This window comes from Cornus florida, unplaced genomic scaffold, assembly GCF_030987335.1.
Source record: "Cornus florida cultivar Cherokee Brave unplaced genomic scaffold, ASM3098733v1 CherokeeBrave_3.0.0_Hap2_Chr06, whole genome shotgun sequence".
NCBI lineage: Eukaryota > Viridiplantae > Streptophyta > Magnoliopsida > Cornales > Cornaceae > Cornus > Cornus florida.
The window spans coordinates 42,336,533-42,361,148 of NW_026775576.1; the positions used below are offsets into that span (position 1 = coordinate 42,336,533).

Sequence of the window (24,616 nt, forward strand, 5' to 3'; positions counted from 1 at the left end):
CTTAAAGCGTGAGAGCGACACCCATTGTAAATGATTGTGTGAATTAGTTCATGTTCGTGTTCGATTGAGTTCGTTTCCTTGACGTTACCAATGGTTTATTTACAAAGCTCTACTTATCAATCTCTTTAGTATATATCCCCCTTCTACAAAGCTTTACTTATCAATCTCATTAGTATGTATCCCCCCTCTATGAAACTTGCACTAGATGTATAACAATCTCGTAAATAAATCCTCGAGAAAACACAAAGAAACAATGAGCGTATAACACAAGTTTTTAAAAGTGAGCCTACACGATTTCATGTTTATAAAAGTGAGCCTACATTAGTTCAAGTTCACTGGTCTATAGGTAGAGTTCAACACTGTTTTGGATTGGCTCGCTTATTAAAGGAACCTAGAAGTCAAGTTCCAACCTTTGAGAGTTAAGTCCTAACTGAACAACTCAATTCATTTGTAAATTTGCATGTTTAGAATATTTTTGTCAATGGAGAAGCATAGATTTAGGTCATTTTGCAATTAGGGATTTTACATGCATGTTGAGAATATTTTTGTCAATGGACAAGCACAGTGACATTTAGGTCATTTTGCAATTAGGGCTCCAAGGTCAGTTTTTGAAAGAACCGTGAAAAATGAAATTTCACAATTTCATAGTGGCTTTCACAGGTTGCATGATTTATGCAGTTTTCATCTGCGATCTACTAATTTGACGATATTGAGGCCAAAGTGCCAATATCTTAAGGCTTCGTTTGAATTGATGGAATTGGAGGGGGAAAAAATTGTAAAAGAATGGAAGGGGTTGTGATTTTCATGTTTGATTTATTAAGGAGGGCAAAGAAAGAATTTGGGAAAATCAAATATCTCTTTTGCTATCTTCCTAAAGTGAAAATATTTGGAAAGAAAGGATAAATATAAGGTACACTTTCATAATATCAAAAATAACTTTAAGATTATTAACCCATAAAAGATTTCCTGGGACGAACTGTAAACTCGGACGTCTTAGGTTCAATTTTCATAAAGCGCAAAAACGCTTGAGTTTAAATGATATGTTTAATTTACGAGTGATTGCACATAGCAAAAAATCTTAACATTTTAATAAAAAAAAGTTCAAAATGACATTTGAGTCCCACCTTAACATTAGGGTATGTTACTAAATTGGTTAGAATAATTTATTTCTCTCTCATTTACCTTTTCTAAACAAGAATGTTACCGACAGAAAAAAAAAAATAAATAAATAAAAATAAATAAATAAAATTGGAAGAATCAGATTCCAATTGAACAAATTCAAACTCGAAAATAATATTTCTGATTCTGGTAGTTTTCTATAAAGTACAAGTTAAACATCTAGTTTCCTTTTCAACTCATGAAGTCATGTTAGGTCTAGGGAGGGATGAATGAAAACATGACTTGAGTTTAGAACCAGACATCCCTATCCCTAATCCATCAAGGAAAAATCCTTGAAAGAATTACAAAGAGTAATACTTTTCAGTTTATACAACCACCAAGCCCCATAAATGAACAAACCTACTATATTTCGATTCACAATAATCTCTTACTTTGAAATCCATTTCTTACATATATATATATATAGTAGTGTGTGTGTGTGTGTGTGTGTGTGTGTGTATATATATATATAAAGGCATGTTTGTTACGAGTAGTTTGCTGAAACAGTTTTTATAAACTTATTTTTTTTATAAGGGGGCTCAGTTTTCAAATAACATTTTAGAATATCATCAACAAACTTGCTTTTAAACCATATTCAGTTAATAGTTTTCTGAGATCAAAAACCCCTTCTTTGAAAACAATATCAAGCAGACATATGTTTCTTGAAACTGTATTAGTTTATCTAACACGCCTTAATTCAATATTTTAGTGTCCCAACTTAACTCAATACAGATGGCTGACTCCATATTAATCTAAGACCTTTATGAATCCAACATTTCACTCAAAGAATAATGAAGCCAAAAAAATAAAGAACTTGTATAAATTTAGTCAACGATTGATAATCCAATATAATTTACCAAAACAAAAATGCTTCAATTTAGTCTCGATAGCATTATTCTCCAATAAGTAAAACTGAAAAGCCTCAAATAAGAATACAGTGTTGCTCAAGTTGAAAATTCAACAAACACAAAGAACAGTGTAGAATTTGTGAAGGTAAAAGATCAGAATAAGAATCAATTGCCATGGATGAAGTATTGCATGTTGTTTCCATGAATGTTGACTCACAAATACTTAGCTAACCAAGGTAGCTCCTTGCTGTCTTTCAGTGCAAAAGCCACATCATCACTGCCACAAAGAAGCGTAAAAATCATACTGACATACTTTCTTGATGCTAATGAAATTTCAATAGAGGTTACCAATTTATGCGATTCAAATAAGGGCCTTCAAACAGGAGAATTTTAAGTTATATAGAAATTGAAACTGGTAGTATTCGATATTCATATATAAAGCAGATTATTCGGATGAGAAAAGTAGTGGTAATTATATGATCCGAAAATGAAAGCTGAGAATGAAGGCCACCTGATTCCCAACAAGAATTCTACCTGGGATCTGTTAACATAGCATTGCTTTACATTAAAAATGGTTGGTGCATTATGGCAGTAGCATCAATGGTAGTATCTACGTTGTTCTTTTATACTCGTATATTTTTAGTGTAGATGGCATCCAACAAATTGCTTGAATTCTGACACAATGAAAGGGATTCACCTTGGTCAGCTGTAAGATGCAAAACATTGCATCTAGGGTGCGACAAGGGCATTTTTTTTGTCTTTCTTACCCATCCAATCAAAATTTCTAATTCAAGGGTGTGGGCCGTCAACCAAACCATCTAATTAATGCCCTAGAAATTGTTGGCAGCCTTGAATGAACTCCAATCTGTTCATAATGAACCCATTGGACTACAAGCACAATGGTGAACATAGTGATAACCTAACCTAACTTGAAATATTGGGTTTGGTAAGATATTCAGGTTAGTGAGTTCTCAAAAAAAAAAGCTCAGGGTTCTTTGACCTGCATAATCACTGTCAGACCTCCATAATAACCCCTGTTTGTACACAGCTATGTAAATATAACTAGAACAAATGGAGGCAACAATAGTTGGGTCTGACTTATGAGATCTTCATCTCATAAGATTGTAGAAGGATCAAGAAAATTGTACAATGTAAAATTATTATTGTAGATGGTCTTCTTTTATTATTGGGGGCAAAAGGCATCAAAAATAATGTACGTTTAGTAAGGTATCAAATCTTATTGTCCAACACCAATGACCTTGTACTGTATGTCTACAGTAGCTCATGTTTCTGGATCCAAGAAACACTTGATATTTCCTTCAGTAGGAAAGAAAAAATTTGGATGGAAGGGAGAAAAAAAAGGATGGATGAGACATCCCTAGAGAAGAGATTGTGTCCTTCCCTCATTTTGTTCGGTACTAAGTTAGGGGAGAAGGGAAGAGACAATTTTAAATTGTTTTTACCATTATACCCATCACTATTTAAAATATTGTAATTTATAGAAGATAGTACGGTAATTTAAACCTTATATAATTTAGGATGGTATTGAAATTTAAAACTTTTATAATAGCCCCACTTGTCTTCCCTCCTCTCTTCCGCCCATATTTGCAGGGATAAAAATTTGTAAAGGAAGAAGGATGATTCATCCCTCCTATTATCGTTTCTCTCCTTGCCTTCTCTCTACCGAACGAAGGAAATTTGTTCCTTCCTTCCTATCTTCCCTCCACACCTCTTCCTTCCTTCTAGCATTACATCATTTTTTCTTTTCCTTTTAGGTTCAAATGCATGACACTAACTTCTGTTAATGCAGGACCTGATTTTATAACAGTATTATCATGTTAAGGGAACTAGCATAGACCAGGTCAACAAGATCAAGTCAATTGTGACCAAAGGCTAAGGGAACTGACCTTGGGAAGTTGAGTTGCAACTTTTGCAATCTGTGCCTTGCTCCTGATTCACATAGAATGATTCTGCATTCACCAAGCTTACAGCTGCCAGAAAAAGAAGGTCAAAGAAAGAAGCATTTAGATCGTAGTATGAATACGGACATGGATAATGATATGACACAACACAGATGTTGACACAAAAAACTTTTAAAAAGTAGGACATAGATATGTCAAGGTCACAACAACAAACATTATATAGTAAGTTATATCATATAAGACATAAATATGGCTGTAACATGATAATTTTAACTTATGAATCAAATAATTATGATCATAAATGTGCACAGATTATGACATAATAAGGACATGAGTATATGCATTTTTTGTGTATGTTAATTTGATGACTTTTGCCCTTCAATGAAATCTTCCTATATATTTTGTTTTACAAATATGGTCAAGTTTAATAAATTTTATAAAAATCTTTAATTTGAATTTTCTTATAAGTAGATTTATTATTCATGAAATCCTTATCAAACATTCAAAAGATTTATTGGTCACATGTTTTCACATCTCCAATTAGTATCACACGTGTCTGAAGTCAAAAGTTTTATTTTTAATTATGGAGATGTCCAAGATTTTTACAATGCTCTGATTGAAGCCTGATCTGACGCAACTGAAAATTAGGCCCATTGACAACCATATTTATGTCCCTCAAAGAACCCTTTTGAGAGAATACCCCAAATTAATGAACAGGGAAAAGTGAAGCCTAAATTTATTGTAACTGCAAGAAAACAATACAATGAATGACGTACCCAATTTTCAAGAGTGTATCCCATCCAGGAAAAGCTTCTTTATTGCTCGTACAGAGACATGAAATAGTCATCGCCAACTGCATTAAAAAAATAAATAAATAAATAAAAAATAAAAAATAAAAAAGCCTCTTGGGAAAAACATCCATACAAGCATCCTAACCACATTTCCATAATTACAAACACTTGAAATTCCTATCATACGAAACAAATCAATAAAATGAACATTGCTATAAAAAATTATGCCTTAGCTTCAACTTAAGCTGTGGTTTATATGTACATCAGTCTATATGCAAAGCAACATGCATAAATTCAAACCATTGGAGCTCCAAGCATTCATCAGAGATTTCCAGCATCAGTGGTATCTAATATGCACTTTATGGAGAAACTTGGGTTTGAAACGTGGTCACTATGAAGGTAAAGTGTATCCCCTGATTTTAAACCCAAAAATATACAAAACCAATCAAAGGCTAAGCGACTAATTTTTTTATTTCAAATGTTCAAGCAAACACATACTCCCTGTATATATTTTTGCCCCCACCGGGGCTCGAGTACTCAACCTTTCCAAAGGGGGAGGAGAGCTTATACCATCTAGGCCAAAGCCCATTGGTAACTATTTTTCTATGGGTAAATTCCACTCACGTCCCTTGAGGTTTGTCAATATCCGACATAGACCTCCTCTACGTTTCATAATCCCACTTACCTCCTCTGAGATTGTGGTTTATGTAAAAGATTCCCTCCTGCCGTTAGGGCACCTAGCAGAGACAAACCTTAGGGAGGTAAGTGGGATTATGAAAATGGATAGCATGTCAATTTTGCCTTTCTAATGTCTGAAATGACATCTTTCATCTCATGCAATTCATGGGCAAAACAGTAAAATAACACACTACCGTTACCAAGTTGGATGGCCATCACTAACAAGGGAGGTAAGTGGGATTATGAAATGTAGAACGGGTCTACGTGGAATATTGAGAAATCTCAGGGGAGGTAAGTGGAATTTACCCTTTTTTTATTGACTCCCGAAGAAGCAGTTCACCAGGAGAAATACATTTTGGCTGTCCAGATCAAGGATTCTAGCATAGCCTAGCTCATGACTAGCCGGAAAACGTGGAAGCAACCCTCCAAAAGAAAAAAGAAAAGAAACAAAAACTTTATCTACCAATCGGAAGGGGAGTGAAGAAAATTGAAGGAAGAAGAAAGAAAAAGAAAAGAGCTCCAGGTATTCCACTAGTTGGTATACATTTTTTTTCCATAGGTCACTAGTTAGTTTATACAGTAATGTGGGTTAAAGAAGATTCCTACTCAAACTAACGCCTTGAAATTCTAATAGAGAAACAAATGTAGATGATACCGGAGGGGCTCGAAATATGGCAGAAGCTTCAGGTAAGGCTCAGAAAGTTGACCTTTTCGAAGGTGGTTTCACCCATTCCTGTTTTATAAAGCTCGTGCACCATAGCCGCCAAGAAGATCTTACTCAGTTTGGAGCAACTCCTCATTACCTGGAAGAAGAAAGAATAAGCATTATTATAATTGTTAAAAAGTAGGAATTGTGGCATTTCTGCAAAGATAATATAAGTTAATAAATAACACGTTATGCTGTAGCAGAAAGAAATTTTGAAAACAGTGTCAATGGCAACTTTGGTAATCTGACAGGTTGAGTCCCCCTTGAATATGGATGTTATATTTGTTATTTATGATAAATAAATATATATATATATATATATATATATATGATGGCCTTTTGTTCTCTCTTAATTTGTTAACCTTTTCTTTTTCCTTTTTCTTCTTTTAGGTAATTATAATTGTAATACTTTCAAAGGAACATTTGGACATGAAACTCCATGTGGTTCTTGAAGAAGTAGGCCAAGGAAATGGATCCAGAAAAACCCATCATGTCTATGGCAGCAGAAAATTAATGTTTAATAGACATCAAACTCTATATTTTCCGGGGGAATTTTTTTTTGAAGAAACAGAATTTATAATTGACACTTCGTTATGTCAGTTTATGACTCACTTGAATATGAGGAGCCTGGAACATCTCCTGAATGGCTGCTTCAACCTCTGCCATACCAACAAGGGATTTTCCTGTAAAGCAATAAAATCAAGATCCATTAAGAAAAGAGCAAATTTAAGACGTGATACTTCTTGATGAAGAAAATGCTTAGTTTGGAAGCTAGTATTTCTACCCGCGGCAGAATAAAGCTTCTGAATATATGAAGAAAAAAAAGAGACATACAGTTAGAATAGAAGTATAGCAACTAGAGAGGATAAGCACTAAAATATTCCTATATATCACTAAAATATTATATCTATCAAGCATCAACTTGTATTTATGGTCTTGATGCCTAAAAGCTTCTCTAATAGATGCCAATCCAACTCTAGAATCATTAGTTGGTAATTTAGTATAATCTCAGTTTTTTATTACATGAGTTGAGTACAAAATAAAACAGTAGATTGGAACTATAAAAATCATGCTTACAAGCTGTTTTAGCAACATTGGAGAGAGAGAGAGAGAGAGAGAGAGAATATATATGAAAACGTATATCTCATTGACTAAGTAATACAATAATACAATGGTGTTTATATAGGAGAAACTACGGGAGTAGATGAGTGGAGAACAAGTATAAACCCTATACATGGTAATTCTATATATGGTAATGAGGGGTAGGTGACAACTCATACAATACCAATTATACACGTGTGATAACTCATACAATACTGTACAACGTGACAACTAATACTGGAATTTTGTATGTCTGATAGAGATAGAGATAGAGATAGAGAGAGAGAGGAATGTTAATCGGAGGCGAAGCTCTCTGCACTTCATTATTTTATTAACCCTAAAACATAAGAGGGTATTAATACAAAACAAGAAAGGCCTATTTACATAATGGCCACAAACCCTATATCTAATTACAATAGGACCCCAGCATAAATACATATATACATGTAAGTGTTCTAACACTTCCCCTCAAGCTGGAGAATATATATCATATAATCCCAGCTTGGAACAAATCGTTTTTAATCGATTATAACCAAGAGCCTTAGTAAACATATCAGCTAATTGATCTTCAGACTTCACGAATGGGGTAGAAATGTTCCCACTCACTATTTTCTCTCGAGTGAAGTGACAATCTACTTCAATGTGCTTGGTTCTTTCATGAAATACCGGATTAGATGCAATGTGAATAGCTGCTTGGTTATCACAGAAAAATGGAATAGGAGTCTTGACTATTAACCCAAATTCTTCAAGAAAATGTTGTATCCACATTAACTCACTATAGGCCATCGCCTTGTACTCTGCTTCAGCGCTAGACCGTGCTACAACCGTTTGCTTTTTACTTTTCCATGTAACAAGATTTCCACCAACAAATGTACAATAGCCTGTAGTAGATGAGGGAGAACCAGCCCAATCAACATCTGTGAAACCTGTCACACTGAGATGACCATTAGATTTATATAGTAATCCAAAACCTGGAGCTTGCTTAAGATATCGAATAATTCGAAGAATAGTATTCCAATGTGGTACTCTAGGATCACTCATGAACTGACTTACAACACTAACTGCATATGAAATGTCAGGTCAGGTGATAGTGAGATAAATTAATTTCCCAACTAAACGTTGATATATGCCACGGTCATCAAATAAATCACCCTCATCAGGTAATAATTTTATATTTGGGTCCATAGGAGCATCAACAGGGCGACTACCTAACATACCTGTTTCTTTTAACAAGTCCAATGCATATTTCCTTTGAGATAGACTTATACCTTCTTTGGATCTAGCAACCTCAATACCCTAGAAATATTTGAGTTTGCCTAGATCCTTCGTGTGAAACCGATTCTATAAGAACAATTTTAACTTTGCAATGCCGTCAGAATTATCACCTGTTACAACAATATCATCTACATATACCACAAGAAATATAAAGCCAGTTTTAGTATGCTGGTAAAATACCGAGTGATCTGTCTGGCATCTGTTAAGGCCAAAGGAAAGTACCGCCTCGGAGAATTTTCCAAACCAAGCCCTTGGAGATTGTTTCAATCTGTACAGGCCCTTTTTAAGACGACATACAGCATAACGAGACTCCCCCTGAGCAACAAATCTAGGTGGTTGCTCCATGCAGGGGCGGAGCCAGGATTTTAGTTTAGGAGGGGCACAATGTTAAGAAAAAAAACTTATTTAAAGGAGTAGAAAGGAAAAAAGATATATTATTTAAATTAGTAGAAGGAAAAAAAAAAAAAAAAAAAAAAAAAATGACAACTTAAAAAGGAAATAATTAAAAAAAAAAATTTAAAGGAATTTGAATTGTAAATTAGGAAAAAAAGTAAAAAAATAAGAGATAATTTTAAAAACTAATAATTTGAGGGGGGGCATTATATAAAAAATTCTATATATACACATATAAAATATAAAAAAATTTCTATATCTATAGTGGGCGGGTCCAGGCCAGAGGGGGCACGTGCCCCCCCTGGGCATATACTGGCTCCGCCCCTGGCTCCATGTAAACCTCTTCATGTAAGTCACGATGTAAGAAGGAATTTTTCACATCTAATTGAAATAACGGCCAATTACAATTGGCGGCAATGGAAATAAGGATTCGAATAGAAGAAATCTTCGCAACAAGAGAAAAAGTCTCATCATAATCAATACCATAGGTTTGGGTGTATCCCTTTGCAACAAGGCGAGCCATCAATCTCTCAACAAACCCTTCATGGAGATATTTGACAGTGTAGACCCACTTACAACGAACCGTTTTGGAACCGGGAGGTAAGGGAACAAGATCCCAAGTTCCATTATGATGAAGAGCATCCATTTCATTTATCATGGCTTTGCGCCAATTTATATCAAACAGAACATCCTGCACAGTCTTCGGAACAGCAGTAGCAGATAACGTGGATAAAAAACAAGAAAATGAGGGCGATACATTGTTATAGGAAACAAAGTTAGATATGGGGTGTGCAATGACACAAGAGCGAATACCTTTACGTAACGCAATAGAAAGATCATCAGTAGTAGTAGGAGCCTCAATGGAAGTAGACAATTGGGGGGGGGGGGGGGGGGGGGGGCGGCACTTGAGGTGGTTCTAGTGGGTCACAGGGTAATGAATGTGACATAATAGGCAGCGGAAGCAGCAGCTTGGTATTTAAAGACGAATCATATGAAGAAAAATAAGGAGTATCCTCAAAAAAGGTAACGTCGATGCACACAAGAGCACGATGAGTGCAAGGATCCCAAAATTTATAACCTTTTTGAGTCCGAGAGTACCCAATAAAGACACACTTAATGGCACGAGGAGACAATTTATCAGCGCCGGGACGTAATATGTGAGCAAAACACACACACCCAAAAACACGAGGCGGTAACGCAAATAATGGCCGAGTAGGAAAAACAAAGGAAAAAGGACATTTCCAATTAAGAACGGAAGATGGCATACGATTAATTAAATAACAAGCGGTTAAAATAGCATCGCCCCAAAATGCTTTTGGAAGATGCATATGTATCATCAATGTTCGAGCTATTTCAATTAAATGCCTATTTTTCCGTTCGGCTACGCCATTTTGTTAAGGAGTATAAGAACAAGAAGTTTGGTGCAAAATACCACGGGAGTCGCAAAAACTAGAAAATAGCACCTTTGACATATTCCATAGCATTATCAGATTGTAAAGTGCGTATAACACAACCAAATTGGAGCTCAATTTCTTTTAAAAATATTTGAAATATAGAAAAAAAGGTCAGAACGGTCTTTCATTAAAAACAACCAAGTCATCCTTGAAAAATCATCAGCAAAGGTAACAAAATAAGAAAAACCTGAATGACTAGTGTGACAAGCAGGACCCCAAATGTCCGTATGCACTAATTCAAATAAAGAAGATCGACAACTAACAATACGAGGAGGGAAAGGCACTCTATGGTGCTTACCCAGCTAACAAGACTCACAATTTAAAGTAGACACCGACTCAAGGAAAGGTAAAGCAGACTTCAAATACCGCAACAAGGGATGACCTAACCGATAATGCCGCTGGTGTACAGACATCTGGGAATGTAAAGCAACAGTTGAAGGTTTGCAATCCAAATAGTATAGGCCATTTCTGTTAGTGCCCCCACCAATAGTCTTTTTCATGTTGAGGTCCTGAAAGACACAAAACGAAGGATAAATGTGACAAAACAATTGAGTGCTTGAATCAATTGACTTATAATTGCGCAAAATTAACCACATCATTAGAGTTGGGATGTGTCCTGTTGACCAAGGCATTGAACTCAGCTCGTGATAATGATAGTGTCACGCTGTCAGTAGTAGATACAACTAATGGTAATATAGAAGTCTGACTAAGAGAGGGATGAGACCCATCAAGGTCAGAGGAATGCTTGATTTGCCTATGCTGGTTTCCCATGAAAAGCCCAACAGTTCTCAACAGAATGGTTAGTACCCCGACAGTGGCTGTAGAAGCGAATATCAGTACATCCACGACCACGGCAATTGCGACCTCTATCACGGCCACTACCGCCAAGAGAACTACTCGAATTTCCACCATACCCTCTGTTGCCACTAGGAGTATCACGACCTCTAGAGGATTGTGGAAAGATAGAAGGAATCATCATAGCTGAATTTTCTTTCACAGTGGGCGTCACATGTGATTGTTATGAAACCCGCAGTAAGCGGGCATAAATGTTACCCAACAATGGGAGTCCTCCATCACCAGTAAGGATTTGATCCCGAATATTTTGAAGGCTCGGGTGCAAACCAACAAGAAAAATGGAAACAGAAAATTCCTCACGTTGTCACTTAAGAACCTCAGGAACAGTAGTCAAGGGATGGTACTGATTCAACTCATCTAACAAGCTTTTGAAGGTACTGTAATACTCACCGATGCCTTGACCAGAGGGGTCAAATTGACGAAAATGGAATATCTTCTCAATCATTGTATGTTGCTGATGTTTTAGATGGAGGATCGTCTGTAACAAACTTCAGCTTTCGTCGGGCGCCTAAAGAGATCTTCACTGCTTGGGCCCATAGTAAATAATTGGAGTTACTTAATTTCATCATTGTAATTTGCAGCCCGACATTATCAACATGTGTTGCAGAAGATTTAATTCCAGTAGACCCAGAGCCAACACTTGAATCTTCCGATATGGATTTAATGCCAAAAAAAAACTGTTAGAACAAAGTAAATGAGTATGTAAACTGGAAAAACAAACTTATCTTTCCCAAGTTGAAGTCACATTGATGCCAAATCTGTACCGAGAAGAACAGAAGAGTACTGAATCGGGAACAGAAGAAGACCCGGAGCAGAACAGACCCAGATCAGCCAAATCGGGTCGGAACCAAATCAGTATCAAGATAGCATATCCTGGTTTGGGATAGCTTTACACCTGCAACCAAACATGTCTCTTCTTCTCCGTGATCAGCGCTGACGAGAACCAAAAATCTGCTACCAACTATGAACTCAAGCAACCAAGGTTTGCAATGGAGGATCGAGGCTAGTACACATGCTAACCCTTACAGCAGCAGCGGCGACGGTGACCCAACACAAGACGCGTCCTAACTACCGAGCATAGATGGTTCACGATGATGGACCCTTTGTTCTGATAGCCAAGACAATTCCGGCCAACAAAACGAGCTTCAAATCTGAGAACAACGGATCAGAGGCGCTGAACACAACTATAGCTTCAGATCTCTGGCTCTGAACAGAACAACGGGACCAGAGCTTCGGCGAAGAACAAATTCAACCTCGATCTCGATTTTGATTTGTATAAGAACACAAAGATGCAATCACAACCACAATCTTAGTTTCCCATTGTTTCGTATGGCTCTGATACCATGTAATTTTGTGTGTATGATAGAGATAGAGATAAAGAGAGAGGAATGTTAATCAGAGGCGAAGCTCTCTGCACTTCATTATTTTATTAACCCTAAAACATAAGAGGGTATTTATACAATACAAGAAAGGCCTATTTACATAATGGCCACAAACCCTATATCTAATTACAATAGGACCCCAGCATAAATACATATATACATATAAGTGTTCTGACAAATACAATACTGTACAACACTCCCCCTCAAGCTGGAGAGTAAATGTCAATAACTCCCAGCTTGCTATATATGGAATCAATAAAGTTCTTGGGAAGCGCCTTAGTGAATATGTCTGCCAGCTGTCTACCAGAAGGAACAAAATGTGTAACAATCTCATTCGAGTCAACTTTAGATCGAATAAAATGGCAATCTACTTCAATGTGTTTAGTCCTCTCATGGTAGATTGGATTGGTAACAATATGAATAGCTGTCTGATTATCACAATGGAGAGGAATTAGGTACTGGACTGAAATCCCAAGTTCCTGTGAAAGAGTTTTCAACCAAGTAAGTTCACAAGCAGCGTATGCCATGACACGATACTCTTCTTCAGCACTGAAACGAGCCACAACTGACTGTTTCTTACTCCTCCAAGTTAGTAGATTTCCTCCTATGAAGGTGCAATAACCTGTGGTGGAACGTCGATCAGAAAGAGAACCGGCCCAATCTGCATCTGTGTATCCCTCAGTCCGAAGATGTCCAAAAGATCGATAAAGCAGACCACGTCCCGGAGCACCCTTGAGATACTTCAAGATGCGTACAACTGCCTTTATGTGAGGTACCCGAGGACTGGTAATGAACTGGCTCACAACACTAACTGCATAGGAGATGTCTGGACGAGTGATTGTGAGGTAAATAAGTTTGCCTACAAGTTTCCGATGCATCTATAGATCATCGAGTGGGTCACCATCATCCACCTTAAGTTTTGCATTACTCCATAGGTGTAGCTACAGGTTTCAGACCAAGATATCCAGTATTCTGTAAAAGATCAAAAGTATACTTCTACTGAGAAAGACTAATGCCTTGCTTTGATCGAGCCACCTCAATTCTTAGAAAATACCAAAGTTTGCCCAAATTCTTAGTAAGGAATCTATAACTCAAGTGATGGATTAGAACTTGTATCCCATCTTTGTCACTGCCAGTGATAATGATATCATCTACATACACCACAAGAATCATAATACCATGTTTCGTTTCTTAAAAAAGAGAGAGTGGTCAACCTGGCTTTTGATCATACGATGAGCTACGACTACTTTATTGAACTTGTCAAACCATGCACGAGGGGACTGTTTGAGGCAATAGATAGACTTCTTGAGATGACACACACACTCCCCCTTATACTCAAACCCAGGTGGTTGAGTTATATAGACTGTCTCAGTAAGGTCACCGTGAAGAAAGGCATTTTTCACATTAAGTTAATGAAGTGGCCAGTCTAGATTAGCTGCAAGAGAGATTATCACACGAACATAATTTAGATTGGCCACAGGAAAGAACATTCAGTATAATCAAGGCCATAAGTCTGAGCGTAGCCTTTAGCAACAAGTCGAGCTTTGAGACGGTCATCAAGCTTCTGTTTAATAGTAAAAACCTAACAATAACCAACAACCTGAGTATTAGCAAGCTTAGGAACAAGGTCCCAAGTATGATTCAATTTTAAAGCGTTTTTTTCTTCTTCCATAGCTTTCCTCCACCCTGGATGAGAAAGTGCCTCCCTGTAGGATTTAGGAAAAGCGATAGAGGATCATGATAAAGAAAAAGCTTGAAAGGAGGAGGACAATTTATGAAACGATACAAAATTGGAGATAAGGTGACTGGTACAAGACCGTTTACCTTTCCAAACAGCAATAGGTTGATCAAGATCAGAGTTTGGAGAAATGGAAGAATCTCCAGGCGTTGAAGCGACTAGTGGAAGTGGCAAGGCTAGGTTTACTACTTCAGTTGTTGGAACATAATTAACTACTCTTTTGCAACGACGAGCATAGACATGAAGAGCTGGTGGGACGCCTAAATCAAAAACTGGAGTTGGAAGAACAAACTCTTGAAGAATGAAGTCCTCCAAACGATTGCCTTCCTGGGAATAATAAGGAACATCCTCAAAGAAAGTTACACAAATTGTTTACGAAGAGTTGGACTGTAACATTTATATCCCTTTTGAGTGTGAGAAAAACCTAAGAAAATACATTTGTGAGCACGAGGATGATGAGGATCAAGTTTGTCTCATCCCAGGCTTAGATTATGAACAAAAAAGACACACCCAAACACCTTTGGAGGAATGGGAAAATGGTTTTTGTCAGGAAACATCATTTGGAAGGGTGATTTTCCTTAAAGGACCCTAGCAAGCATGCAGTTTTTTTTTTTATAAGTAATAATGAAATAAAAAGGCGTTCAAAAGGGGAACACATCCCTTAAATAATAGTGGAACCGGGGGTTAAAGACCCAAAGAATCCAAAAAAGTAATTTAATCATTAGAAGAGGAGCAAGAACTCCTCTTCACATAATTGAAGAGAGAACGAATAATAAAAAGTTTCAGCATCGCCGTAGACGACTCCTTCCCTTCAAACATTCTACTATTTCTCTCCTACCAGATGCACCACCAAACGCAATGTGGGACAATTCTGCAATAATCGCGTATACCCCTACTCACACGACATCCTCTCTAAGCATGAATCAAATCCTTAGAAGAATGTGGCATTACCCAACGCATGCCAAACAGCCCAGAATAAGATTCCAACAGTCGTGCGCCACAAGGCAATGCATTAAGAGATGATCAACTAACTCCCCATCTTGCTTGCATAGGCAACACCAACTAACAAAACAATTTCCCCTCTTCCTCAAATTATCAATCGTCAGTATCTATAAGGCATGCGGTTTAAAAGATAAGCAGCAACCAGAACTGCATCTGCACAAAAATGTTTGGGAACATGCATTTGAATTATTAAGGCACGAGCGATAGCTAGGAGTAGGCCATTCTTCCGTCCAGCAAATTCATTTTGTTGAAGGGTATCAACACAAGATGTTTGATGGATAATGCCTCTCGACTCAAGAAACTTTTGAAAAACGTAAAGTTTATATTCAAGGGCATTATTAGTTCTAAGAACAAGTAATTTTGCATCAAACTGATTTTGAATTTCAGCATAAAAGGATTGAAAAACAGAGAATACTTGAAATTTATCTTTAAGAGTATAAACCCAAGTTAAACATGAATAATCATCAGTAAATGACACAAAATAACGAGCACCAAATAAACTTGTAGTATGAGCTGGTCCCCAAACATCCGAATGTACTAACTCAAGAGGTTTTAAAATTTTATTATCGAAACGAGACTAAAATCTAGCCCGATGATGTTTACTAAGTTCGCAAGTAGTACAATTAAACTTAGCAAAATCAACTAAAGAAGGGACCAAGGCTTGAAGAATATTTGAAGAGTGATGTCCAAGGCGGCAATGCCACTAGTAAGCTAAAGAGAAGGTGGAATGTAGAGCTGTCGGAGCAGTAGTTGGTTGGAAGTAGTAAAGACCATCCTTCTCAACCCCACCACACCCCCCCCCCCCCCCCAATCGTCTTCGTCTTAAGATCCTGAAAGACACAACAGGAAGGAGGAAAAGTAACTGAGCAATTTAAATCTGATATGATTTTACGAACTGACAATAAATTGAATGAAATTTGAGGGATATATAAAACTGATGAAAAAGTGAGACCCGAAGTGTGGAAAGTACCAAATCCATGAACAGGTGATTTGGCACCATTCGTTATAGTAGTAACTGATGGTGAGAAAACATGAGAAATATCAAAAAGAAAAGATGGGTTACCTGTCATGTGATCGGATGCCCTTGAATCAATGATCCAAGGTGTAAAAAAGGAAGCGTGGAGACAAGTATTACCTGAAGTAACAATAGTAGCGGTGGAGGAAGGCTGATTTGCACGCTCACGCTTTACCAGAGGATCATATTCGACTTTGGAGAGAACGACTTGTTCATTCACAGGAGTGGGAGTAGTCTCCTCTGAAGCCGAAGCTTGATTAGCCCAAGCTGGCTTGTCACGAAGAGCCCAACACAAGTCAACATAGTGATTGTTTTGGCCACAATGAGTGCACTTCTTGCTGCCGCAACCCCCTCTGCCGCCACGAGAACCATAGCCTGGGATGGAAGGACCTCTACCCTTGTCCTCCACGAAAAGTATCACATTGCTCAGTAGAAACAATAAGAGCAGAGTGGTTGTCCTTCTCAATCACAAGGGCATGAATAAATGCTCTTCGAACTCGAGCAAAAGTCTCACTTGCTGTAGGTATCTCCTTGCCAGACAAAATCTGCGAACTGATTGGAGCTAGTTCGGGTTTAAGTCCATATAAAAATTTTGCCACCCGAAACTCCTCCCTGTGCCATTTTTGTTATTCTATGTCTATAGTCAATGGTTGGTAGACATCCAATTCTTCCCACATGCCCTTCAATTCTGAGTAATAATCTTCAACAGAACGATCACCCTGTCGAAGATTAAAAATATCCTAGTACAACGGATAAATACTAGAAATATTCATCTCTGAAGAATACATGTCCTTGAGATTTTCCCAGATATCTTTGGCAGATTCTAGGAATGACACGTTGTTGAAGATCTCAGGCTTCAAGTTGTTCCATAACCAAGTCATAATCTAAGTATCTTCTTTCTCCCAAGCCTCAATAATCTTTTCATCACTGGTGGGCTTAGTTGATTTAAGATATAACAGTTTTCCTCGAGCCCGTAAGAACACCTCTATAGCTCGAGACCATTAAAGGTAGTTTGAGCGTTTCAGTTTGGTGCTGGTGATAGACCCAAGTAGATAGGATTCCTTAGTATCCATCACAAGGGCTGCCGAACAAATGAGATATAGTAGCGAGAGGGAGCCGAGATAAGAGAACCAAGATCTAGCCGAGATGAACCCCAGAGAAATTATCAAGGAGAGAGTCGAGGAGGGATCAGAGAGATTGCCAAGACGAGAACTGAGATCACCGAGGAGAGATTGCTGAGAGAAAGCTAAGAAGGGATCCGAGAGAGATTGCAAAGACGAGAACTGAGATCATCGAGGAGAGATCGTCCATAAGAGATTGCAGATAAAAAGCCGAAATGGAATCAAGATCGGAGCCTGAATAAGACTAAAAAAAATTTTAAAGAGGGATTGATTTCCGCTCTGATACCATGTCGAAAAAGAGAGAGAGAGAGAATATATGAAAACGTATATCTTATTGAGTAAGTAATACAATAATACAATGGTGTTTATATAGGAGAAGCTACGGGAGTAGGTGAGTGGAGAACAAGTAAACCCTATACATGGTAATTCTATATATGGTAATGAGGGGTAGGTGACGGCTCGTACAATACTAATTGTACACATGTGATAACTCATACAATACTATACAACGTGACAACTCATACAATACTGTACAACTAACATCAACTTATATAATTGTTACTTGGACATATTAATGGATCCTTATTAGAACATCATGTTTAAGAAACCCAAAAGCATAGGATAGGGAGAAGTGCAATGTTGGAAACATGAGGGATATTCCTAATATTTATACAAGATTACACCGGGGCCTATGTATGGGGAAACTTGAGTGGTGTTCCAAGTACAAATGCACAACTACATAGGATGTCTATGCAAATGATTCAAGCTGAGTAATTAAGTTGTGTTCTTCATATAGAGACATTATGAAAAAATAATATTAAACAGAAGAATATAGATAATAAAGGGCTATGTGGGAAACCGAGAAATCACTAGATAAGGATTAGCTTGACTAGGTTTGAATTTTCATAAACCAAGGAGGTTTTCCAACTTTTGCAAACCAACAGTAAGTTTGTATTCTTAGAACTGGAAAATATGTTGAGGATGGGCCTAGCCTAATCCTATTTTAAATCTTCACAAACAAACTCATGCGTATACAATTTTCCACAAATACTTGTCAGGAAAGGAAAACCATCAATATCTTTAATGAAGTGTTGCCATTTTGAAGATTCTCGCACAAATACCAGCATAGCGTAATCTATGTATGTTCTCCAAGCCCTAAAAAAAATAGAGAGAACAGTTTCTTACACTTTTTGGGAGTCCGCACAATCTTTAATTTTTTGTGACAAATTAAATGTATAGATGAGGTGCAGATAAAAAATTGTAAAAAATGAACAAAATATTTTGGGGCCAATGAGTTCAATAAATATTCTTTCTGGACATATATGGAAAAGAAAAAACCCAATGATTTTAATTGAACCCTTATGTCCTAAAGACACTGAGAATTCTCTCTCTCAAATCAAAGTTCCAGAATAAATTTGTGTCATTTCATTTATTACTCCTAAATTTGCTCACTCTAATTTTTCCTAATTTGGATCATTTGAGTTGTGTAATATCAGTAAAAATGTCAAAATGTCACCTTAGAACCAATGCATTAGGTTATCTATGGAGGAAATATGGGTTTTATGGCCAAAAGCTTCTAAAGGATGATCGCTATTATTTTATCTAGTATATGTTGAGCATTAAAAAGACTAGAAATTGTGCAGCTATACTTTTGTGTTTTTAAAGCAAAATCCAGTACCTTAGACATATAAGACATGTTTATATCATCCTACACAATGTGCAAGGAGCATACCATGCATGACTTGGCCATTGTCCAAACAAGTGAAAGTTAAAAGCAACTTTCCAACTACAGATCATTCCCTAATTCTTTCTTATTTCTATATGTGAAATTTTATATCTAGAGTCAAAAGCTTCACCTGTAGGATCAGAATTGGGAAGTGAGGCTGACGTTTTAATACGGTAATCTGTGATTTCTGCTGCACGCCTACATATCTCCAGTGCACGACGTGCATCTCCTGAAACAGCTGCTACCTGGTCGTATGTAAGACATTGTTTGAAGAACCTTGATTAGGAGTCCAAAAAGTAACTTTAAAATTTTCCATTTGTCCATCCATTCTAGCAGATGCAAAAAAAAAAAAAAAAGACGACTTAATAAACAATTAGCACTAATGTTGACCTTTCTGGAAGCAAATTCTATAGCTTGCTTTTCGAAGGCATCAATTCCTTTAAGGCGTGTTGAGATAATTTCTTGAAGCTGCTGATAGTTATACGGGCCAAAACAAAGCCTTTGAATACCCATACGGCTTGAAATACGCGGAAGCAACTTCTCTGGAAGATCCATGGTATTTGCTATTCCTGAATTATATTTGTAGGAAAGAAACTTCTAATATTAGTATACAAGTGATCATTCAGCTGGGAAGGACTGACAAAATAATTTTCTACCTATCACAACCAATTTGGAATTTGGCTTAGTGGGCCAGTCAAGAATATTATACAGAACCTGTATGACAGAGGATTTTGAATGCATAAGTATTAAACATTAAGAAATATTCATTATCCAATAACTACTGGTAAATTTAATTATACAACTTGCATAATTTACCGATTGATTTCTGGTCACAAGAAGATCAAGCTCGTCAATGAGTAGAATACATGGCCGGTTGTCTTCTTTGCCACTTTTGCTTCCAGTTGAAAATCTCTCATTCAGCAGATGGAGAGCCTTTTTCCAACTAACCCGGTGTCCACTTAGTGCTTCATAAATAACCTGAAAAGAATTGGGGTGAAGATATTATATGGCAAGGAGAGAGTGCCGCCATAAATAAAGAATTATTTCAACTTAAGTAAATCTTCACCCTGTAAATATTCTCTGGTGATGCTAATTTTAGACCATTAATCTCCACAAAACAGTAAGGCTTTATACTTCCTGCATCAACTTCAGACCTTAGATGCCTCATTACTGCAAGTACACTCATTGTCTGCAGTTTGGCGCAAATAAAAATACAAAATAAGCAACATTCAACCAAACTAATAAAAAAATATAGAAAAAACATATTCCCTGTTTAAACTGATGCTATAATATTATAACTTTTAAAGCCAATAGATTCTACCTTGCCAGTTCCTGGAACACCATGAATGTACAGGCAACGCCCCAGACATTGATCATCACAGATGGCACCTTTTATAAATGCAGTTATCTCTTCCATTTCTCTAAAAAGAAGCACATGATCCTGTTAGAAAGTTATTGCACAAAAAACTCAAACCATAATTTTTCATGTTCACATACTTATTCCTACAAGGCAGAGATTTGGGCACAGTTGCCAACAAAAGTGTTGCTTTTGCTCTTTCAAGTTCAGTCTGCTTGTGACATCTCACATGGGCTGGGATTTTCTTCGCCCCTATTTTCTGAAGTCCAAAGAATCGCCCCTTTCGTGAGTTCTGTATAAGTTACATAAATGATCAGTTTTCTGCTTCAGGCAACCACCACACTATAAGACGAATATATGCAAGACATAATAATGTCCATACTGCAGCCAACACATGAGCCAGGGATGGTCCAGCAATTAACTTTTTTCTGTTTTCCTTTTCATATTCCATGTCTTCTTCTGTGTCAGAGTCTAAAACCCCGCAAGATTTCCAATCTTCATCACTGTCAGCTTCTTCACCGTCCTGTCAAATAAAGAGCATAACTATAGATTCCAAGGGAACACCAAATCTATTATGATTGCATATGATCCAGAAAGCAGCTTAAATTTTTGGGAGTTCTTACCTCTTCATTGTTATCAATCTCTGCAAGACGCTTGAAACTATGCCATTGTATGTCATACTCATATTCACATAGAAAAACATCATCACCTTCATTTTTGGCCTTGTCAAATTCTTTAGGGTTCATAATGTAGCAATGCCTAAGGATAGATTCCATCTACAGGGACAAAAATTTACAAACTTAAGACTGGGAGTTGCACTTCTCAAACATTGTATCATAGTGGAAATAACAGACTAACATTACCTTACGGGTAAAAAAAAGACTAATATTGATCAAAAAGGAAAATAAATGAATAACAAGGAAAATTGTATTCGTGTGTGATTACAAATGCAAATGACTAAGTGCAGAGGTGAAGAAGAAAAGCTGGAGAGTGTGAAGCACCAAATAAGCATACAACTCAAGAGTTTGATGAGTGTCCAAAGTCCAATACCCCTGACAAGGCATCTAAGTCCATTCTTATCCTGACTTGAATAAGTTTGAACAAGTCTCACTATAAAAGTACGATATGAAATAAGAAAGCATATCAATTTGAAAAAAAAAAAAAAAACGAAAAAAGGAGATCAAATAGGATATCCATATCTGAAAAGGCTCCATCTCTCAGAAAATAATATTTCATGGTTTTTAGACCCCAATTTTTGATGAATGTGGACCACTAGAGGGAGAGAGATTTAAAACAAAAAAAAAAAAAAACATGTTCTAATAACTAAATAACTAAAAAAAAAAAAACCCGGAAATTACCAAAAGCCATTTTTCTGCCTCAAACTTTTGCTAAAGCTGGAATTTGGAAATATCAACCCCTCTTGTCTTAAAATATAGTAAACTAAATTGGGCTTCGCTTAACAGCCAGCAATTACTATTACAAGGCCTGCGGGTAAGTAGGTCATGTGCATGAATCATGATAATTGGTATGGCTGCTCTTCCTTGTCTCTGACCTCCATCTGCTATAGGAGTTGTATCACTAAATCTAATGGCATAAATACCACATGGATAGAAATGCCAGTGCTCTTTAGGTTATTTTTTCTCCTCTTCCTTTTTCCCAACACTCCAATGTCCTGTCGTCAAGATGTATAGGGTGGGCCTGAATTGCTTGAGTTGATGGAGGTGAAGGGTGTAAAACATGGGGATGGGATTAAAGGGGTAAGAAATTCTTGCATCTTTGGCCGAGGAAAAGAAAAGTAAGATGTCACTACAAGCAAAAAAACACAACAGAGAAGTATGTATATCGACTATATAATCCATGCCACTGGTGTGTCACAAAACAAATACATGATTCAGCTTTGGTAGCCAGCAAGAAACTGAAATGATTCTAATAATTTTAGCAAGTGAGAAATTATCAGATAAGCACCATAACAAAACATAAATTACCTCAATGTCAGCAAAATCATTGGTCTGATAGAGCTCCCTCTTCAAATTATGTGGCTGTCTTCCAGCAGCAGTTTCTTCAGGAATTATATACCATCGTCCCCGAAACCAATAGCTTCCATCCACCTCTTTCCATACACTAAAAACACCAATAACAACAACAATAATTGTCCTTACTACTGAATAAGTGTAATAACAAAAAATTGATATTTAGTAAAAATTACAATGTACCTTTCAATATGGGCTGCCCACAAATCACTTGAAAGAAGCTTCTCTCTGGCTGTCCTGACCAGTTTCTTCCCCCTCGGCAGGGTGGGCAGCTTAACCTCGGAGCCCAGTTTCCGTGCCTCACAGAACCCACAAATCCAATTCCCTTCTGGGACTTCCTTCAATGGAGGTTTCAAGCACTTCAAATGAAACCCACCTAAACAATCATCACATTCAATCATCACAGCCCTCCCAGCTCTATAACAAACCCGACACTCCTCAATTTCAGGGTCCTCCTCATCGGAGCTCGCATCCTCTCTCCTCTTCACATACACATCGTCCCCCACTGCAAACTCGCCTCCATCATACACAACCTTCTTGTAATACACCCGCCTCTTCTGCACCGCACGATTCCTCTTCTTCCCCTCAATTTTCCCATCCTTTAAAACCTTATTCTTGTTTGTACCCACACTTGATTCACCGAATTTCCTCCTCTTCTGTGATTCATATCGATCCGGTGACACTGGCGATAATGATGCATCAATTGTATCAGTTCCCTCTTTACGCTTCGATTTTTTGACATTTTTGGCAGAATTAGGGTTTTGTTTGATTGAATTTTGGGGGGTTTTGGGAGAGAAGTCTAGTGATACCCGGCGTGACGATGAGCGAGGAGGAAGTGACGGCAGAGGCTCTTCCGGGGAGGAAATGAGGCGGGAAGAGCGGCGAGAAGGGGCTAGGGTTTGGGGAGTTGGAGGAAATGGAGTTGTTGGGGGACACTTTAGGGGTTTGTGATTCTGTTGAGGGGATTGTTTGGGTCTTGAGATGGATTGGATCGATCTCTTTGGGGTTTCGGCCATGGAGGTGCTGCCGAGAGTGCTGAGGAGGTGCTATGGTCAAAGAGAAAGAGGGATGGTGGGTCACTGGGTCGAGATTCTAGAGAGGGAGAGAGAGTTGGCGGGAGATTTCCCTCCATTAGGAGCTTTTTTTGAACCGTTGGGTTTGTAAATACGGGTTGGAAACCCACTGCATCCACAGGTCAAATATGGGTCTGGTCTAAAAGTTTGAAGTGTAAAAATTTTAAAAATAAATAAAAACTGATTAGTTCTTAAATTTAGCGGTTTCAATATAATTAGGGTTTTGGTAAAAAATAATAATAATAATTAGGGTTGATTTTAATAGTTTATTTTAGTTAGGCTCAGGTTTAGCAGGTTTGAGGTATAACTTAAGTTCAATTCACCATATGAAATGTTAAACCCAAGTCGAACCCTAATCATACCCTTAACCTTAATCACTCAACCCAAATCCAATTCATCATTCTACTTTTAAATTCGGACTTGCAACTCGAGTTTAGATTCCGGGTAAAAAATTTGGGTTAATTCGTTACTCATATGGTTAACCCTTACGCCGAAAATTTAATATGATCCTGAATTAGTTTTAAATTAAATTACTCTTAAATAAATAAAAAGTTTAAAGATTTTTTTGTGGATTTTTAATAAATTACAAACAAATTTTTAGAAAATTAATTCTCCTAAATGTTAACCTACAATAAGTTAAGATTTAACAAAATAAGTTGAAAAGAAAAAAAGTAATCATAATTTAAATATTATATATATTGTATTTAAAAGTAAATATATATATGAAAATAATATTAGAATTCGAGTTCGAATTAGCTCGAGTTGCTAACATTTAAGCTCAAATCCAATCTTAATTGTAAAAATAATTACCCCAACTTGTGAAGGCTAGACTTGGGTTGGGTTCGAGTTATCCAACCCCAAGTTGCACCCCTAATTTTAGTTCCTAGTTTCATGTTATTTTTGTTTTGGATCCTGTTGGATTCAATTTATTTTTATTATTGGTGAGACCTCAAATCATGTGATTCGGGGTTTATCAGGATTTTTTTATTTT

At 37.1% G+C, this 24,616-nt stretch overlaps 1 protein-coding gene and 1 non-coding gene across 2 annotated transcripts; both read right to left on the reverse strand.

Moving 5' to 3' along the window:
• Nucleotides 1–1,950: 1,950 nt before the first annotated feature.
• LOC132311373 (origin of replication complex subunit 1A-like) lies at nucleotides 1,951–23,666 on the reverse strand. Its single transcript, XM_059809273.1, has 16 exons — nucleotides 22,736–23,666; nucleotides 22,508–22,643; nucleotides 21,146–21,298; nucleotides 20,905–21,045; nucleotides 20,663–20,814; nucleotides 20,487–20,586; nucleotides 20,232–20,354; nucleotides 19,982–20,143; nucleotides 19,822–19,879; nucleotides 19,556–19,734; nucleotides 19,296–19,410; nucleotides 6,716–6,786; nucleotides 6,105–6,200; nucleotides 4,705–4,781; nucleotides 3,914–3,997; nucleotides 1,951–2,283 (listed from the first exon to the last, which is right to left on the reverse strand). Exons 1-16 carry the CDS (start codon nucleotides 23,566–23,568, stop codon nucleotides 2,220–2,222), a joined length of 2,544 nt encoding a protein of 847 aa, XP_059665256.1. The 5' UTR covers nucleotides 23,569–23,666; the 3' UTR covers nucleotides 1,951–2,219.
• LOC132315492 (small nucleolar RNA snoR28) lies at nucleotides 21,161–21,238 on the reverse strand. Its single transcript, XR_009483679.1, has one exon. It is a non-coding gene; the product is annotated as a small nucleolar RNA snoR28 (small nucleolar RNA).
• Nucleotides 23,667–24,616: the final 950 nt, after the last annotated feature.

What these genes read in the sequence shown, in the direction of transcription:
- LOC132311373 (XM_059809273.1), bottom strand. Translation starts at nt 23,568, where the DNA reads ATGGCCGAAACCCCAAAGAGATCGATCCAATCCATCTCAAGACCCAAA. An exon ending in ATGATTTTGCTGACATTGAG is followed by an intron (nt 21,299 to 22,507) that starts GTAATTTATGTT and finishes TTGTCCCTGTAG; the next exon opens with ATGGAATCTATCCTTAGGCA. An exon ending in TTGCAACTCAACTTCCCAAG is followed by an intron (nt 2,284 to 3,913) that starts GTCAGTTCCCTT and finishes TCTTTGTGGCAG; the next exon opens with TGATGATGTGGCTTTTGCAC.